This window comes from Chinchilla lanigera, unplaced genomic scaffold (genome assembly GCF_000276665.1).
Source record: "Chinchilla lanigera isolate Chin_1 unplaced genomic scaffold, ChiLan1.0 scaffold00006, whole genome shotgun sequence".
Taxonomy (NCBI): Eukaryota; Metazoa; Chordata; class Mammalia; order Rodentia; family Chinchillidae; genus Chinchilla; species Chinchilla lanigera.
Window position 1 is genome coordinate 4,211,247 of NW_004955407.1, and position 20,865 is coordinate 4,232,111.

A 20,865-nucleotide genomic window follows, 5' to 3' on the forward strand; every position below is an offset into this window, starting at 1 on the left:
CTGGTATTACAGGTGTATGCCACCACGTCCAGCTCTGATATTACCTTTTTGAAAGTCTACTTTGCCCACGGAATTTTAAAATATGAAACAACTGAATTTAAGGAAACGAAAAGTTATTGAGAAAATAATACTTGCCAATTTTAGTCAACCTACGGATTAAATAGACTGTCGAAATTGCTTATGAAGGGAAATGAAATGATAAAACACATTTTGGAAATTCCTTATTTGCTGTTAAGTGTGATTGCATGTGCTAAGAATTAAAGCAAAATTAAAATCCTCATGGATCACTAAGTTTCTCTTTGTAGTTCACCGAATCATGCAATGAACTTGGAACATCTGGATTTACAGGCAGAGGGTTTTTAATCATGTTAAATGTTCCTCAAGAGCAATTTATGACTAATAGAAAACCGGAAGCATTCCAAGCACTAGAAAGTGTTTGATTTGTAATAGAAAAAAAAACCCAAGTGCGTACCCACACAAACACATCACTCTGCATACCCAGAATGATGCGATCCGAATTGCTGAAGGTCTTAATCGATATATATTCAATGTGTGACACTCAGTTAATACTTAATATTAAACAAAATATTTAATCTGAATTCATTTAGTATTAGTAAGCAAAGTCATGATATTACCTTTCAGGAAACTTTTAAATTTTTATATTAAAGACAAAAAGTAGGACTTGGGTCATAGCTCAGTGGCATAAGCGCCTGCATGGCAAGCGCAAGTTCCTGAGTTCGATCCCTGGTACGGCAAAAAAAAAAAAAAAAAAAAAAAAACCACCCCAAAATAACAGCAACAAAGACAAAAACAGAAAAAATGATACCGGATTTCAAAAGGTAAAAGCAAAGAGTCAAAGCAAAGTATGAGATGCAACACCTCTCCCCCGAACAAGACACTGAAATAATACATACAGTCAGGGCTCGTTTCAAACTCAAACTTGCGGCTGTTGGTTCCATATCCAGCTGCAGTTCGGGCTCGAATTTGGAATACATATGTAGTATCAGGCTTGAGGCTACTGATGGTAACGTTTGTGCCTCTTGCCCTCAAAATGGTATAACTTGTCTCTTGTTCCTGCTTTGAGGTAGGAAAAAGAATCATGTTAATATCAAATCTTCATAATGCTGTCAATTGATAAACAATAAACCACACAAAGTCATTTCTTTAAGATTTTAATGTAGAACATATGATGCATGAAAAAATGATGTCAATTACTTTATGATCTGGGTACAATAGAGGAATTCTTTTAACAAGGAAAATATTTACAGAACTTTCTAATTTAGATATAATGAGTTGTATGCTCTGTTAACTGTTGTTATATTTTATTCTTACCAAATAGTGAATATATGCGTGACAATATATTCCCTTTAAAGCCAAACTTGAGGGAAAGCTTGCAACCAAATTCAAAAGTAAACTGAAGAAAATATGCCTTTGAATTAACCCTCATAGGAATGTCAGATTGAGTCTCAAACAGAAAATTTTTCTATGAATTTTCAAATATTTAGATATAAAAACTGAGGTTAAATATATGGCCCAAATTTTCTCAGTGTAACTATATCTGGGTTGTACTTAATCTAAGTCAGTGTCATTTAGTAGAGACAAATATCTTCCTAGCAAACATAAGAAATATTTCCCCGTAGAAGTCTCCTCTAGGAGACTCACCTGTGTATTGGGAGACTCACACACCAACAGTAAGGTCTCAGCGCCATGTGTTGTTCATAAAAACTGATTTATGCAGAATCTTATTTTCCCTCTAATATGTATGATAATCAATTATAGATTTCATAGCTACAGATGCTGGCTAAATTAGGTAACATTTGAGTTACTATATTAAATACTAAAAAGAGTTGAATACATTTGTCTCTAAATAATGACAACATCTCAGTCATTAAAAAATTATTGATCTTGTTTTTTAAAATTATGTACTGTTTCTGTTTTTTATTATTTTTTATGATCTTTAAAATAAATATAAAAAATATAACAACCATTGTTAAATTCCTATCATATTGGCTTTTTAAAATTTTGTATAATGTCTAGGTATCTTATTATTTTTTGTTTTCTTTAAAATAAAATTTTTGAGAAAGTATTCAGAATCAGTCACTATTCATTATCATGAGCAAATTAATCAGTAAAGAATGATCTTGAGGAATTAAAATTCTAGTAAAACATTCAAAATATTTATAAAACATATGTACATTTGTCAATAATTATTAAATTCAAGTCTGAATGCTAAAAGTATATATATATATAATATTGAATATGTTCATAATATTGAACATCTCCCTGCATCAAGTTTAAAAATACTTAGAGAATGATTTTGGATCCAAATTGATCAGTATATTTTCAGAATAATAATAATGAATATTTTGTTGGTAGAACTTTAAATAAGTTCAGAAAATATATTTGCAAATAGTATGAACATAAGTCAACTGTATTTTAGAATCAGCTTCACAAATCTAAAATTGTTTTTGCCTTGTTCTTCAATCTAGTCTGAACTGAAGTACAAAATTAGTTTTCTTTTTATTTTGTTGGATCTTTAAGAAAATATAGTACCTTAAATCTACACAGTATGTTTTGTAATACTCTTAAAAATAGAAAATTACAGTCAAATAAGCACTTGGCTACAACAGCACTTATCCCTACTGTGATTTTGGCACAATTAAATTTACTCGGACTTTATTTTCTTCTAATGAAAAAGACACAATTTTGTCAGTAGCAAGGAGTATAAAAAACATGAAGTCATACTTGTAAAACACATTAACTTCAATGAAGGGGTTAACTACATCATGCAAAGTTATGTTTATACACCGTTTCTTGGTATAACTGATCATGGTACTTCTAAGGGTCCACTCTTATGTTGAAGGAGGTGCGCAGCGCGGGGGGGATTGCGCGTCGACCGCGTGTCCTAAATGAGAACCGACGGGTGCCGGCAGTCAAAGCAGAGCCTTAATGTTTATTCGCATTGAGGCTATGGAAATTTAACCAATGTAAGTGGCTGTCACTTTTCTTATTTTTGAAGGAATATATTTACCGAGTTTCACAGGATTATTGTGCAGCTCATATTTAAATAATATATGCAGAAATATTCTGTAAATGTTAACTGCTATATAAATGCACTTGGTTGTAATCTATTTTAAAATATTTTGTAAACAGCAGCAGGTACACAAATATATTCTGTTCACATGAGTAACTATAAAAAACCCTATCTGATGATAAAGTTTGAATATATCTTGCTGTCAAACTTTCTTATAATTTAAAGAAGAAAATCAGTGTTAGAACGACAACACATCACTGTCTCAATTCTATGTGTAATCATGTCCTCATTTGTAATGGTTGCATTACTGAACCACTGTTTTACGATATGAGACAAATTTGTCCATCCACCCTCCACTTCTAACTTTTCCTCTGCACAGTCACGAATGCTTTTCATTATTAGTTCAGTAACACAATGCCTTTATTATTGATGCCAATTTTTCTATCTATATTAAATGAAATTCATGTGAATATAGTCAGCAAACTGTGCCTGAGGCAATGAGCTAGAGAATGGGTAGTTCACCAACGGATTAAGGAATCATTATAAAATGATTAGTGGAGTGGAGGTCTCAGAGTGAAAGGATATAAATGTGTGGTCTGCTGTCATAATTAACTGGTTTAATTTTAGAAGTAGCATCTTTGATGCTGCTTATTGCTGTAGAATAGAGGATATTTGACAACACATTTTCTAAGCCCCATTCTGCCTATAAATCAGAGATCACTTGACCATGGTTCTCAATAGAGTTCTAGGAACTTATTAGTTATATCGCTGGTTTCCTTGCAAGAGCACAGCTCATGAGAAAATAGTCTTTCCCTATATAACATAAGCTTGTAACATCGTTTCCCCACCTTCTCATAATATTTGACCTCATAGTCCAAAATGATCCCGTTAGGATGCTCAGGTTCTTGCCAGGATAAAGAGATGCTGTTTCTGGATGTCCGATCTTTCTTAATGGTCATGACAGGCGATGGCGCTGTAGGAAGAGGAACAGAAAGGACAGTGCAAGGAAACAAGTTATTATGCTGGGGAGGGTGGTGGCGAGAGCAGAGAGAAGGGAACAAGCAAATGGAGTCCATTAATGTTCTCATCTTGGGTAAGAAAGCACTATTTCAATTTCCAAGGCTCATGGGTATTAGTCTTGCCCCATATCCAGCCCTAGCAGCTGAATTACAGACCCAGTCCATGCAAGCCTATGGAAAATGAGCTGAGATGTTCTACTGCTGGTAGACTAGTGGCAGGTGCACAGATGTTTTCAATCTGCTACTAATGTTAGCAATGAAATATATTTGATATATTAAAAAAAGAACAAAACACCAGGACTACATACTGGTTATAATGCTGCAAGACTATTAATCCCAGATTCTTTAGCTCTTTGATAACACTTTCATATGCAACCCTGCAAGAAGACTGGAATCCATTATGCACAAGGAGTCTCACGGTATCTACAGGTGTGTTAGTTACTTTTCTCTCGTTGTTGAGACAAAATACTTAACATCCAAAGTTAAAGGAGGAAAGCTTTATCTAGCTCATGTTTTTGAGGTCTCAGTCCATAATCAGCTGGTTCCAAAGCAGGGTGGCATGGCATGGGGCAGTAGTTCAAAGCAGCAGAACACAGCAAGAGCAACAGGCATGGGGGGCAGGCTTCTTTTTCTTCCTTATATGATAAGCAGGCTATCAGCCCTAAGGTGCATATAGCAGTCACACCATCTCTCTGCCCTCCTCTTGTGTAGGTCAGGATGTTTATAAAGTGAGGACTCTGGCCCCCTATTGAGTCACTTAGTTGAACTTCTAAATTTCTCAAGTTGACACAACGAACAAAATCCTAGAGATAAGGGCATGTCCTCTACACCCCAGGACATAGGACTGCTGAGTTACTTACTTAAGTTTCTAGAGTTTTCAAGTTAACACAATGTATCAACCATTAAAATAGGTGATAATAATATTGTGTATTGTAAAATCAATATGATTTAGGACACACTAATAGATCCTGACTCCTGACCCCCCTCCAAAATATTCTGGTACACAAATATACATATCAAGAAAACAACAATCTTCTTTTACATTTTTCTTTGAAAATATTTGATGAACATGATAAATATAAGATAATGTCTCTGCTATACGTTACATTTATGTATATATATTTTGAATATCTTATTTGATGATGACTACATTTGCTATTTTGTTATGTATTGTCAAATGTATAGAATATAAATTAAAAACATTCTTTTGGTTCAGATTTCTTAGTAACCTTCATTTGTAACTGAAGATTAAATATTTTTTTAGTGATTTCTTAGCTCAAATTCTTCCACTAAAGAGGAAAGTGTACAGTATTTATCAATATACTCCTGATTGCAGGTCTCACTTTGGTTTATACCCATCAGGTGAAGTATCTCACAAGAGTAGAAGGGCAGCTTGCCCTCTTGAAGCTCAGCAAACCAAATCACAAACACAAAACAAAAGCTCATTGATTTTTAGATATATGAATTCTAAGTAATATATTAATTCTTCATTGAATTATTAACATATTTAATATGAAAATTAGCATGTTTCTTATAAATTTGCTCAGGTCAGTGACTATTTGAACACATGTCAGTGCATTCTCACAAAATTTAGCAGGAAAGTTTCCATATTTGTCTATTTGATTATCACTAGATGACTATGATTATCACAAAATAACATTTTCATCCATCAACTCATTTAAACTGTTTATAGCTGCCTTTCATTTACATTTCTCACTTAAAAGTAAGATGTTCTTCATTTCCTGATGTGTGAAACTTCAGTGAGAATCCAGACATAAATTTTCAACCCAGCTGTTTTTATTGCTTTTAAGGTTTTGTAGCTCTTTTCTAACTGTTATTCTAATGGGCTGGAAATGACCACTTCGTCTTTTATCAAAAACATAGGTTTTGCACTTCCAGTGGAAAAGTAATTCATTTTTTCTTAATTTTATTCCATTAGTAATTAATATCCATTTATGTACATTAATGTCAGTTACTTTCCATGTATACATCTCATCTATTCAGTGTTCTTCTGTGGTAATTCTCTAATTGCTATCCCCTCCAAACCCTGTGGTGTGCTGCTCTGAAGTTGATTCCAAGCAAAGTTAATTCATTTCCATGATGTTTTATAAACATATTTGATGTTTTTAAATATATCACTGAAATTAACACCAGAATGTGGAATATTTGAGAATTTTTCTTTTAACATAGTCTAATCCTTAGAACAATCGATTTATTGTCCAATCACTAATGAAAAACTGTGGCCCAATGTCCTACAACCATGTTTTGCTTCTTGTACAAACAATGGGGAAATTCCAGTAATTTTTCTGCTGAAGCAAATCCATTAATAGTGTAACTTTCAATGTGTGCTTGCAAAGCGTTTCAAAAAAACTTTCCTTCTAATTCCTCCAAGCCCTGGGTTTAATTCCTTACCATCATGCAACTGTTTTATTTTTCCTACTGATTAAAATACATTTCAAAGAAATTTTAGAAAATAACCAGGTATACTATCTCTCCTTTAAAAAATAAAAGAAAGAAAAAAGGCATTTTGAAGAACAATTATAACAAAGATTGCACTAACTTTTTAATGGAAACTTTGCGGGCTGCTTTGGGGGCTTGCCCAGGTTTTACTGCTTCTGCACTGAGCAAGACTTTATAACTGCTGAATTTCTTCAAAGGCCTTTGAGCAAGCTGCAGGGCCCCTTTGGCCTGTAATAAATAGCCTTTTGTAATTCCACACTTACTTAACTAAAGGCAATTGCTCGAAACTTGTACCATCTCTGTGTTAAATGGACCTCTTCTGACTGCTGCTTTTCCGCCCCTGTTAAGTCATTTGTTCTGCTCTTTTAATACATGCCCCTTGTGCTGGATGCATTTCAACACAGTTCAGCTCAGTACACCGGCTGGGAGCCCACTACTTTAGGCAATGCTCATCAATATTGTAATATTAATAAATAGTTTACACAAATTATTCTTCTATCCTCTTATAGATAATCTTGGGACATTATAGCACATACTCATAAAGATAATTAGCACATGGGCACTTGATTGTATCAATTTTTTAAATAAAGTTTTTTAGAACACTTTGCAATTCAAATCATTTTCTTCTTTAATTTCTTTATTACTACATTTACCATACATGATGATCATATTAGTCAAGGAGAATCTGTACCTGTACGTAATATATCATAATTCTTTTTTTTCTCATTCCCATCTCTTCCTTTAAATCTGTTTTCCATTCCCCATCTACAGATCAGTTTCCATTACTTTTCCTTAAATTCTCTTTTTCTAAAATACCTTTTCTCTTTGCCCTCCCCTTTCTGTTCTCCTCCACATTTTAATAAGCTCTCCTTGAATTATAATTTCAATCTTTGATGAGAAAGTGGGATATGGGCTATATTTTGTCATTAGTTTTCAAGTTTCAATGTATGCTTTGTCCATTTATTAATTTTCAAATATGTAAGAAAGCATTCAGCTTCTTTTCTATATAAAAATGGCATTGGAATGTACATTGTAGGATAGATTTGATTTATTTTATTCTCCTTTCTCTTTTTTTAAACTTGTAATTTGTAAAATAGAAGGGTAATTGTTATATAGAGGGAGGGGTGGCTGTCCTGAAGCTGGAGAAATTCTGGGAGATAGAAGGACAAATTAAAATGCTAGAGAAAGCATAGGTTTCTCTTTGTAAACGTGTTGATATATAAGGTAAAATAGCAGATAATGCTAAACATTTCAACAGCCCAGGACAGAGTTTTAACTGTGTAGCTACAACTTAATAAATTACTAAAATGTTTCTCTTATTAAAAGAAAAAAGTTGGTGACAGCATAATACACTAAGTGGGTAAAGCATTCATGCAGATTAGGAAATGGGCAATTTTCTAGGGAGAAAAATTAAAAAAACAGTAAAAAGATAATTTGCAACAGGTAAAAGTAATTTTTTTAAATATTAAAAATGATGCTCTGATGTGTAAAGTACACTTTGTTGTACTATTATTTGAGGTGATGTTTGATTCTGAGCTTTTGTTATTCTGAATACAACCATATTTGTCCTAAAAGAATAGGACATAATACATTTGTCAGACTGACATCTAATGATTATATTTAACTAAAATATTTGTTGAAAGAACACATATGCAACAGAAAAAATGAAGTTTGGAAGGAAAAGGGCAGCTCATCAACTGCACAATTACAATTTTCTGGGAGTTAGATGGATTTGTGTTACCATACGATAAACTTCCAAATACTCCTGAGCACTTAGAAATCTCAACTTACTGCGGCATAGTAGGTTTTCTCATGGTTCTTATAATTCATTGTACTATAAAGTACACAGGCATGCAAAAAATATACAGAATCTTTAAAGTTTTCAAAATTACATTAAAAGTATTACAACTATCTTATGTTTTTGTTTTTTATCTTTAAAATAAAAACAATGCCATAAAATTACATTAAAACACACATTGCTAATGACTATGGGATAACTGTGTTCAACATGAGGGAGAATATTTTTTAGGGCAACAATTTCTGTTTTACTGCCTTAACTGTTTTAAAATTTAAACAGTCAGTGCATTTTCTGAATACACCTCATTGAGCAAACATTCATGGCAATTTTCTGTCAAATAAAAACATTACAGTGAACCCTCATCCACCTAGTCACCACATCCAGTACTGTGCTGCTTCTGGTGCTTCCCAAAATGACCATGAAATTCATCTTTGTGACTGAACTCAGGACAACGGGCAGCCTTAACAGTACAACTAAAGACGATCACAAAAAAGAACTTACAAAAATGCCTCAGAAAATGCCAAGAACGATGGGACACCTCTGTTCAATTAATGGATGAGTATTCTGGGAAGTTGTTAGTGTGTCTTTTACTGTAACACTTTTTCAACTTAAATATTCAATGTATTTTCCAACCACACCTTGGATTTCTTTTGTCACGACAGACTACTAGAAACATTTTCACCTTCTGCTATCTGTGTCTTGACTGATATCGGGGTGTTCTTTCACATTACCTTCTGGGAAACAAAGTTGATGAGCTCACTGGATGTTTTCTTTCCTAGTTCTAGGCCAAGCTGTGATGCTTCTTGTATCAACAAGAGGCAATAACTAGTTCACAAGTATTACAGAGAGAGAAATATAGGCCTTAATACTTAAAAACAGTCCCAGCCAAAAGGCAGAAAACAATTTTCTCACAAAGATTTTTTCCTCATTTATTTGTGGAGAAAGGGTTCAACATGCTCTCACTGTCAATGTAACCTTTGTCTTTGACTACATCTAATGATATACCAAAAACAAATGACAACAGAAAAGCAAACTTACTAAGCTACAAAAAAAGTTTTCCGTGTAAAAAGACTGGTTGGGATAAGACTTATTTTATTCACGGTTTGTATTAGAATTGCACTTAATACTTGTACATGCCAAATCTGATAGGCATGGAAAAGATTCATTATTTTAACTATGGCGTTTTTAGAGCTGCACTTACTATTCCTCTGCAACCAAAATATGACCTTTCCTTAGAATCAGGAAGTGAAAACTTCAGTATTCAACTCCTAAAAGGTCTGGCTGGTTTGGTTTGTTTGTTTTTACTGGGAGTTTGCTTTTTCTGGGTTTGGGAATTTCTAATGAACCTCTGAGGTATCTTTGTGGTTTAGCGATTGGACAAGTTAGAGTAGTAACAATAAGGCCTTAGCATTTCTTTTCCAAGTGAGCCAAAGCTTTTAAAAATTATCTCCATGGGAAAATATCATGCAACAAGGGGTTGAAAGATTTTTCTTTTGAATTGGACATGCCTTCCAAAGCAGTCCTCCCTTATTTTTCATTGCCATTCATTACAGTGCCTCTTAAGAACATTTTCTTCTCAGTTTTTTTTGAAGTGTGCACTTCTGTTAAATCCAGAAACACTTGTGTGTGTGAAGTAACATAATTTTTCAAAGCCTAATGTTCTACATCTTACCACCACTACCCTGGTTTCCCAAACTTGTTATTGTCTGGAATTTCCTTTTCAGTTGTCAGCCCTCATCATTTTTGCAATGTGCCCAGTACTGAATTACTGTAAGTGTTATTTCTTTATGTAACTTCCAATTTACCAGTAGGCTCTACTTTCTGAATGAGGGCCATTTTGCATCCATACTGAATTTATTGTCTTTCATCTCACTCTTTCCAGAAATTCAACTTTCTCTGCAGTTTGATGAGGTATCATTTTTTAAAACAGATGAAACTTAATGTTCTCCTTTAAAACCTCATCATTTCAAATCTAGATTTCCTAAGTGCTAAATCTTGACACCCACAACTGAGAGAGGAAAGGTTAACCATGGTTACACAGTCTACCATGGTAGAGAATATGGAGGAGTAAACCTATTCAGTTGCTGCTAGGAGGAATAGAATTGGAACCCTATTGAAGAAGAAGCAGTGAGGAGAAAGATACACAGTCTACTTAAGAGTACATCTCCATTGTCAACTCTGACACATCCAGAAGTGGGCTCCACCAATCATCAGGTAAATCCTGAAGCCAATTGTGTTGTCACTCTGTCCTCAGTGCCACACCCTTCCCCTTACCAATTTATAACCAAAACAGGTTTCTTTAAACCATACTTAATCTCCAAACACATTGATATATTAATAATTTGCTTAACATGTTACAGTTATTCTGTACACAGTTGAAAATATAACAATTCATTCTTCAGAGTCATAACAGTTCCAATATTATTTAAAATTCCAAGTCAAAGTCTTCTCAGACTCAAGACAAATTCTGAGCTCTGAGCATTTATAAAAATCCAAAAACAAATTACATAATCCCAAGGTACAATGGCACAAGGTAATCATTTCCATTCCAAAATGGAAGAGTAGGGGGAATAGAAAAGAATCAGAACAAAGCTAGACTGAAACCCAGTGTGCAAACATTAATTCCTGTAGCTTAAAATCTGGGCATACGAGTGTGAGTTCAGAAGGTACTGGCCTACCTCCATGGCCTTGTTGGCTGCAATCTACATATCCTTTCACTTGGGCTGGCTCCATTATTTCCCTTTACTTTTCTTTGGTAGATGTTCCATGTTCTTGGAATCTCTGACTTCATGGAGTCTCCCTACATGTTTAGCTTCACTCCCACAGCTTCATACACTGCTCTGTTAGGAGGTCCTTGCCTGTCCACCCAGGCCTTCCTTTGAAAACTAGTTATAACCCTCCCTGACCCCAGGACTTTTGCATTCTACTAAAACCAGTAACAGCATCACAACATGAAGGTCTACTAACAGTCAGGGCAATAGCCAAGTTCCTTTGAATGATGGAAGCAATAGCTTCTTAGTACCTGGATGGTTGATTCAAATAAAAAGCATCTCATGGATTCAATTCCCTAGGTAGTTTCTCTCAAGGAGGTGACCCAGGGATTCTCATCTCAAATGAAATGTTTACCCGTTTGTTCCTTTGAGCCTATAATAAGTAGTGTCTTTCTTCGTTTTATGTTTGTTTCATTTTATTTTGCTTTTTGAGATAGTTTTATTATTTGGTTCAGCCTGGCCTTGAACTATGTAGTCCAGCCTCCCAAGAACTGGGACTACATGTCTGACTACATTGCTTATTTCATGTTGAAGTGTTGTTTTAGGAATCTTTCCTGTTGTCCCTGTGAAAAGTACTCAGTTTCTCCTAAATGAAGTAAACTCTTCAGCAGCCATAACACTTTTAGTCTCAGCTTCACATGTGGTTCTTTGTGGGGCAAAATTTAAGCTTTTCAAATTTTTCTGCCCTGGCTTTTACCCTAAATTTTACTATAAATCTGAGTGAAAGCAACCACACTTAAACATAGGTCAGCCTGAATATTGGGCTGTCTTGAAGTTTTCTCCACAAGATAAATCACTCAGTCTCCTACAAAGTCTCAGGACATGAGCGAAATGAGGGCAAATTCTTTACTGAATTGTAATATACATGACTTTTAGTCCATTTTCCAATATGGTCCTTGATCCCAACTAAAAGGTCATTAGCCTGGCCTTTACTGTCCACATTCTTATCAATATTCTGTTCTTCCAGCTCTGACTGGAATCACCCATGAAACTTTTTATATAGCATTCTTGGGTTTCTATAACCCATAGCTTCAAATCTTTCCAAACTCCTCCATGAACCAGTTATAAAGTTTTCTCAATGCCATAGTCAGGAGCAGTCACATAAATGGTCACACTTTTCCAGTACCACTTGTATGCATTATTCAGCATTCTCCTCATTGAGACATAATATACAACACCTGTAACTTAAAAGAACAGAGGTTTAATTTGCTCATGGTTTCTGTCTATGACTGGCTATCTACAAGCAGAAGATTCATGGCAGGACATGGAGGAACAAAGCTCTTCAGTTAATGTTGGCCAGCAAGCAAAACAGTGCCAGAGAAGAAGTAGAGACACATACTCCAAAGTTATTCTTCCATGACCCACCCAGACAAACCTAACAGAATGCTCCAGAAATCCCCCAGGTGGATCTCAAAACCAATTAAGTTGGCACTCTGTGCTAAGTGCCACAACATGAATATGTACACATATATATAATATACACCACTGCATGTGCATATGTACATTGGTTCAAAAACTTAATTTATTCCACAATTCTAGGGAAGATGGCCATGTTTAAGTTCATGCAGGGAAGGTGATCATGGTCATTTTTGTCACCTGATGCAGTTTGTGAATGAAAGTAAAATTTTGCCAAGCACTTCTTTTTGCAAACCAAATTGTTCCTGAACAGAAATGTTATTGAACTAAAGTATGTTAAGCAATTTCCCTACCCCTTTTTATTTATTTTATTTTAAGAGACAGTCTTTCTAAGGGTCTGATGAAGTTGCTAAATTGCTCAGATTGGGCTTCAACTTGAGGTCCTCCTGCCTCAACCTCCCAGAGTGCTGGGATTATAGGAATCTATATTTTAAGAAGTTGATAGGAAGAAATTTAGGAATATATACAATTGGCAAATTCTGGATTATAATAGAATACATGATGTGAGTATTTCATTATTATATCTCATGAGATTTCACCAAACACTGCTTATAAATTATATTTTTCCATTCAAAACTAAAGCTGTAAAGACAAGTCTTTTGCTCATCACTCCATATTTCTGCATGCTATTCTTTCTAGAACACTAGGTTTCTTCCTTTTCCACCTATAAAGTCATTCCTGCTCATTATCTTTTAAAATCATTTGTTTGTATAATCCCTTGTGAAGGTTTTTGCTGAGTCCCTTTGACAATAGTTAATCAAACCCTTCCTCTGTGCTTTCTTTATAACATAATATATATGTACCCCTATGGGATACTGTCATGGTTTTTGTCTAGATGTTCCGCAAAGCCTCATGCAGCCATGGGGCAGGCTTCTGGAGTTTAAGATTGATCCATGGTCCAATGTTGGGATTATGGGTGTGAGTGCTACACTCGCCCTGGGGTGGGTAATTTGCACACAATGTAAGGGAGAGAAACAGCCTCCTTGCTTTCACTCCTCCCTTTTGCTCTTGTTGCTTTGCTGTTTTCTGCCCACCATGAACTGTTGCCCTCTGCCATGTGCCACTCTGCTGTGTAGCCTGCTGAGTATGGACTGAAACCGTTGCTCAGTTTGTGAGCAAAATAAACTTTTGCTTCTTTAATTGTGGGCATCAGGTATTTTGTCTCAGCAATGAGAGAAAAGTAACTAAGACAGAGTTTGGTACCAGAGAAATAGGGTCTTTGCTATGACTGTACCTGACCATGTGGTTCAAGAGCCATTGGAAATGGCTTGTGGGAAAGTGTTTGGAAAGGTTCAGAGATGTTCCCTGAAAGAGTAGAGCTAGAATGCCTTTGGCTGTTATATATGAGAGATTCTGGTCAGAGCTCAGAAGACCAGAAGGCTGATAGAAATCCTGCCAGTAAAGACCAGGATTGGGAGGTTTCTGCTGAGAAGGACTACAGTGGGTGCTGGACTCCAGATGATGTATATTATGGCTTGGCAGAAAGTTGGCCGCATTTTGCTCCTGTCCAGAGACTTTGCCTGAGACTGAGATTAAGGACAGCAGACTGACTAAACTTCGCTACTGCTCCAGATAACAGCAGACTTTGGCATTATCCATGTAGCACTGGTTTTAGATGCAAGCAAAATGCAAGCATTCTGAGGTTAAGAAGGCTTCCAACTGGATTTCAGAAGGCCTGTGAAGCCAGGAAGTGTGCCCCTGAGAAGGCAGTGTGTGAAGCTGTGAGTGTGAAGCAAAAGGTGATTGGAGAACCCAGGAATTTGGAAAAGCCAGGAATGTGGATTGTTTGAAGGAGGCAGCAAGGAGGGAGCAAAGTGGACCCAAGAGAGAAGACACGAGAGCTACAACCACCAGAAGAGCCATATGAGTGGAGCCATGTAAGGCCTTTGGAGCTCACAATTTATAAAAGTTTGCTTCTGATGTTGAACATGGAACTACAAGACTTTTGTTTGCCCTGCTGGATGTTGGACTTGCTTTGTTCCCAATGTTTTGTATCCCCTGGTTTGTACCTTTTAGAATGGTAATATTTACTTGTGCCATTAAATGTTGGAAGTGTTTAACTTTTCATTTGCACAAGGGGCTCACAGCTAAGAGTTTGTGTTACATCTCTGAGGAGACTTAGGACTTGGACTCTCAACAATGATGAAACTGATAGGACTGTGGCAACTCCTAGAGGTGGACTAAAATGTATACATAAAGGGATATACATGAGTCTTTGGGGTGCCAGGGGCAGAAGGTTATGGTTTCTGTCTGGATGTCCCCCAAAGCCTCATGCAATCATGGGGTGGCCTTCTAGAGTTTATGATTAATCCACAGTTCAATGCTGGAAATATGGATGTGAGTGCTACACCTGCCCTGGGTATGGATATTTTGAGTACAATGTAAGGGAGTGAAAGAGGCTGCTTGCCTCCACTCCTCCCTTTTGCTCTTATTGCATTGCTGTTTTCTGCCATGTGTCATGAACTCTTGCCCTCTGCCATGTGCCGCTCTGCCTTGGAGCCAGCCAATTATGGACTGAAACTTCCAAATTGTGAGCTAAATAAACCTTTCCTTCCTTAATTTTGAGCATCAGGTATTTTGTCTCAACAACGAGAGAAAAGTAACTAAGACAGATACTTTCCAAGAACTCTAGCAGATGACTAAAACCAGAAAGTGCACAGAACACTATGTACAATGTTTTTTCCTTATACTGTATACTCATAATAAAATTTAGTTTATAAATTAAGCAAAGTAAGAGATTAATAAAAATAATTTTGAAATAAGGATTATTTGAGCCCAGCTACTGTGATTTTGCAATAATCAACCTGATCATGGACACAAATGGCATTTGATAGTGTACAGATGCCAGACAAAGAAACGATTCACACCCCAGGTGTGATGGAGTGGGGCAGTGTGACATTTGGTTACACTCCTCAGAATGGTACAATTTATGAATTTATTTCTGAAATTTTCCATGAATATTTTCAGACTATGGTTGACAACAGGTCAATGAAAGCATGGTAAGTGAACAACAGATGAAAGAGAACTGTAATCCCTACACCTACTACTCAGACCACTGCATTATGACGTAATTGTACTGTTTTGCTACAGGTTTATCTTCCCACTCTGACTGCTTCCCCCTGTAAGCACTCACAGGTCTCCATCACCTCATAGACCATCAGTCTTGCACAAATCTAGTCATGCTATTTGGTTTGCTTAGGCTCCTGATGTTAAAATAATAAAACTCAAATGAAAATTATATTAAAATAAGAGTATAATAATTTTCTACCAAATTATTTCATTCTTACTTTTCTATAAATTCTATAATAAACAGAAAAGTAATTTTCTCAATCTAATCAATGGTAGTGAAAAATAAACATTCTACAATGTAATATATTGAAAATACATTTGGACCAGGGTTTATTTCCCTTACTTTTTGTTAGTAGAGTCTATATAAAATTTAACTCTCCCAGTTTTAAATTTCTAGGATATGCCAAAATTTTAATTCAAACTATGGAATTTGAAAGACTTTAAAATAGTTTTGAAAACTGAAGACTTCAGGTAAAATTTCTAATCTTATTCCCACTCAGAGTGGAGAGTGAGAAAAGAAAAAAAGCTCAAAAGTTATAAGAAAGTTCATTTGATAAATATTTAGATGAAATCATACTTTTTGTTATTTCTCAACTGATCTTCATATTCCTCTTTTAAAAATTTCAAGTTCTCCTTATTTTAATATCATCCATATCTTCACAGAACCAAAACAGTCTTTGCGTGAATCTTTCAAAGCTCTGAAAATCATAGGTTCCTAAGTGTAATGCTTTAATGTGAAACTTTAATATTTATTATTGGCTCTATTTCAAACATTATTTACTTAAAGAGATTATTTAAGAAATAAGAAATTATCTGGATAGAAAATAGTACAAAGTAGAGCAAATTTAATTTTTCTTTCATTTTTGGAAAGTACAGTATACTAGTGAATCTATTGTAAAATATCGAGATTCTTCCCAAGGGTTCGCACACCACAGATACCATACTTTATTAAGATATGGCTTAGTCACATTCTCCTCACTAAAACACAATACCTGACACCACAGCTAAGGGGAAAGGACAAAACTCTTTGGCTCGTACGTGTCCATGGTGAGCTGGCTCCATGGCTGGACAGCATGGCAGAGGGGCCTGGCAGAGGAGAGTGACTCAATGTGTAGTCACAGGGAAGCAGGAGAGAATGAAGGTAGGATGGGCAAGAGAGATTTGTCCTTCAGAGCACAGCTCGGGACCAGCCTGTTCCAGCCAGACCCTAACTTCTAAGCCTATCCAACACCTATAATGCAGTCACCCTTCCAAAGCCCCACCTAGGAATACATTAGGCTCTTGGAGATACCTAATTATAAACCATTATGAATATTTTAGGAAAAAGTGCTCCTTAGATGGGCTAGAATGTTCTACAATATGTTTTGTCTTATTCTTGGTAGAGCTGTGAGTACTTCTCCACATCTCTTGAGTTAAGAGTCTAGTGAGCTCTATCCTTGGATACCACACATTTTTAAATAAAGCAATCAGAATGGCAGTTGTGTCTGTGTTTAGTTTTCAGCCTACTGCCTTTTCTTTTCACAGGAGATACACTGATGTGGGATCTGACTATCTTTCATTCCTCACTGGAGACAAATGAAGTTCAAATATATCTTTAGAACTGAGCTATGAGTTCATTTTTTAAATGCATCATTCATTATTTATGTTTCAAAATATGTGCTTTGCAGTTCTAAGGATTTGCCTGAGCCTAAACTTAGAAAAATGCATTCCAGGGACATAATAATCCACATAGAGACAATAGAATCTTCCTTCTGAATCAAAGATAGTCTGAGAAATTCCTAACTTCATAAAGTCTCCAAATATCTTAAAACTTCCAGTAGATATGGCTTAGCTTTGAGAGTAGAAATATGTCTAAATTCTGAGTTTGCCAGTGTTATCCTTGAGTACAATCTCAGAGTTATAACATTGAGAAAATTTGCTTTCATGGACTTTTAATTGCCCAAGTTATCAACCAGTTAATGTAGTATTAGTTAGCTGATATCTCCCGTTTGTTTCTTTAATGAAACGGTTTTCTTAATTCTGTTTTCTACTAAAATACAGACAACAGAATAGAAACTACAGAACTAAATTACAAATAAAAATTTAAATAATAAAAATGAAATTTTAGGCAAAATCCGACAGGTTCTTATAAAACTTTTCAGTTTTGACAGGTTTATTTTATTGTAGATGGTCTTCAAATCTGAGGAAGACAATGTAAGGAAATGTGGTGCCAGATCATGCCAAGTCAGTACAGAACAAATTTTAGATGAGAACTCTCTCATCACATTGTGAGGTTGTGTTTGCATCCTCTGCTTTAAAACCTGGTCAGATATGTATCTGTTTTGATTCAGGATTAGTTAGAAGCAGAGATACCACGTTCCAGAACAGGGCAGGTAAATCTCTTCCTGGATGGTGGTGACAGTCTTTGTGGAGCTTCTCTGAAGAGCTTGCTGCCTTTTGCTTAGCTGCAAGACTTGAGAGGCAGTTCAATGGCACATGCCTGTCACGCGGCAGACGTGTAACAAGTAGGGAAACTTTGTCTCTAAATAAATTAAAGGAAAAAGAAAATACTGGACAAAGGAGCAGGCCTATATTCCCAACATTCAGTAAGCTGAGGCAGGAGGATCTCCATGAGTTTGAGGTCAGTCTGGAGTATATAATGAGACCCTGCTTCCAAAAAAAACAAACAAACAAACAAAAAAAAAATTAAAGGAAAAAAAAAATGCTGGGGAAGAAGCTCAGTGGTAGAAAGTATGCACGACATGCTAGACTCTTTGGATTTAATCCTCAGCATGGAGTGGGGGATGTGGCATCATTCATAAATTTAAATATATTTTTAGCCCAAGAAAGCAGTGACACTCATTTTCAACTTCACAGAATACTGCAAACACTATTTTAAGGGTAATCCTCTTGGGTTATCTGTCCGTATATTCAAGCAATGGGTCAGGAAGGAGTAAAAATAACAGCTCACTGTACTATGTTACCTTATGTTTAGAAACTAAACAAAATATAACTGATTTCAAATAAATTCAACCCTAATTGAGACTCTATTACTATAGACTGAACAGTGACACCAGAGAACATTTTACATTGACAAAAATAAATTGCATCTTCCTTGCAGTCAATACTTTTATCAAAGGCACTTCTGATCAATATGACTTACTGTGTATAAATATTATCTCAGTTTAAAGAGAAGTAAAAAGTCTATGTTGCTCAACTAGACCTTGGGATATTATAGCATTAACCTGAAATATTATTTTCTGTTTTTTTGATGCTTGGAGTCTGGGATCTCACTGACTGAAAAGTGCCTGCAGATCTCAGCGCTAATGAATTAGAGCAAATGACTCCCCTTCCATATGCAAGCTAATCAGTGCAGAGCTTTAGTAAAGGACTCTCTGTCTGCCTGGTTCTTACGCTCCCATGGCAGTGCTCCTCTGTCCTAATCACCCCAGGGCCAAAAACCAGATAACCAGAAAATTCAATCCTCATTTCTCAAGCCCAGTGAAATCATTTAAACCAGCCAGTGCTAAGCCTGCCCTGATTTCCATGGAAACCACAATGAAAGCTACTGTCCATCCACACTTTCTTCTGGCTCCTTCAACCTGTGGCCAAGCCCTGTATTTCCCTTTGTGGCCCTGGGATGCGCTGCATTCTCCCTTTCCTTGGGACTTGTAACGCATTCTTCTTTTTCGTTTGTTTGTTTGGTTAAATTTATTTTAAACTGATATAGAGAAACAAAAATTAAATCATTTATTGGGTGTTGAGATATTTTTGACCCAAGTATACCCTGTACGTACTGTTTAAATGGGAGTAAACATATCCGACTCCTAAAATATTTATCACTTCTTCAGGGTGAAAGCATTCAAACTTCTTTCTTCTAGATTTTTGAAATGTGTAATACACAGTCATGCTGCAATGTAGTAGCACACCAGAACCTCTTTTTTGATTTTAAAGAGAGTAGTATATGAGAAATAAACAAACAAAAAGATAGAACAGTAGCAGCATACCAATATCACGAACATAAACAAATCAAAGCAAGAACATTCAAGTGATACAGGTTCTCAAGACAAAATAGTACAAATCAACAGTGGTTGCTACATTTCCTATCACTATCCTCAGCCACATTGCTTAGATTACCAGATGTAAGAATGAAAGACTGCTGAAACCACTATAGGGAATAAGAAAATAATTCTTCGATAAAGCAGTAGAGAAAATACAGAGTTTCACTAGACAACATGGTAGGAGTTGAGCATTGTAATTCTATTGCATATCATTATCTTCAAATCAGTTGCTCAGATCGCCAGACACAAGCATGTACATTTGATCAGAGCATACAAAATTGTGAGCACTAACTGTTCATTTCAATACACCGTCAGACAACAGCAACACAGTTATTCCAGCTATTCATATATACATATATTTATGTTTTGCCTGCCTTCTTTCTATTTTCTTCTTTCCTTCATCCCAGTTGTTCCTTCCTTTGAGCAATTTCTTTCCCTTTCCTATCATCTATTGTACATTTTGGACCAGAACCTCTTACAACTGCTTCACTGTAACTTAGGACGCACTGACCAACCCTTCTTCCCTCCTTAAAAATGACAACAAAGTATTTTTTCAGTAGTTCACAATTTCTTGGTGTCATCATACTTATGTAATTTTAAAACACACATTTTAAATTAGTAGCAATAATGAAATATCTAGATATTTTGAGGGGATTGGTTTTTCGGGGGACAAGTTCTCTCCATGTAGTTCAGGTTGACCTTGAACTCACTATGCTGTCAGGCTGGCCTCAAACTGAACTCACAGCCTCTGCCTCTTGAGTGCTGCAATTACAGGTGTGCGTCACCATGCCCAGCAATATCTGGATTTTTTAAAAAACAAGCAGAAGACTTCTTTAAAGAGAGAGACAGTGAGCTACCCGGGGAAACATCTGAGACCTGCACAGTCATGGTGATTTCTTTTCCCTGCCTTGGATCCCAGAGGCCTTGGGTTAGTCTGTTTGGGATGCTGTAACAAGATACCATAGCTTTATAAACAACAGACTTTTTTTGCTTACAGTTCTAGAGGCTGGGAAGTCTAAGCTCAAGACGTTGGCAGATTTGGTGCCTCTTGAGGGCACACTTCCGGGTTCGTAGAGGACTCATCTAGCTGTGTCCTCCCAGGCAGAAGGGCAAGGCAGCTCCTTGAAGCCATTTGAAAGAGCAATAATTCCACTCATGAGGCCTCCACACTGGGAAACTCAGCACCTTCAAAAGCACCACCTCCTAAGATCATCACACTGGTGATTAAATTTCAACTTGTGAATTCGGAGAGGTTAAA

At 36.0% G+C, this 20,865-nt stretch overlaps 1 protein-coding gene across 2 annotated transcripts in view; it reads right to left on the bottom strand.

The window, feature by feature from the left end:
• Positions 1-20,865, bottom strand: part of Epha3 (EPH receptor A3) — a 365,230-nt gene that overhangs the window by 75,576 nt on the left and 268,789 nt on the right. Inside the window, exons 6-7 of one of the 2 annotated variants that reach the window (XM_005375518.2) lie at positions 3,883-4,007; positions 915-1,074 (exon numbers count right to left, since the gene is read on the bottom strand). In XM_005375518.2, coding sequence (XP_005375575.1) covers positions 915-1,074; positions 3,883-4,007 — 285 coding nt within the window. Of the gene's footprint in view, positions 1-914; positions 1,078-3,882; positions 4,008-20,865 lie in introns of both variants that reach the window. The other variant, XM_005375517.2, reaches the window with a different exon arrangement.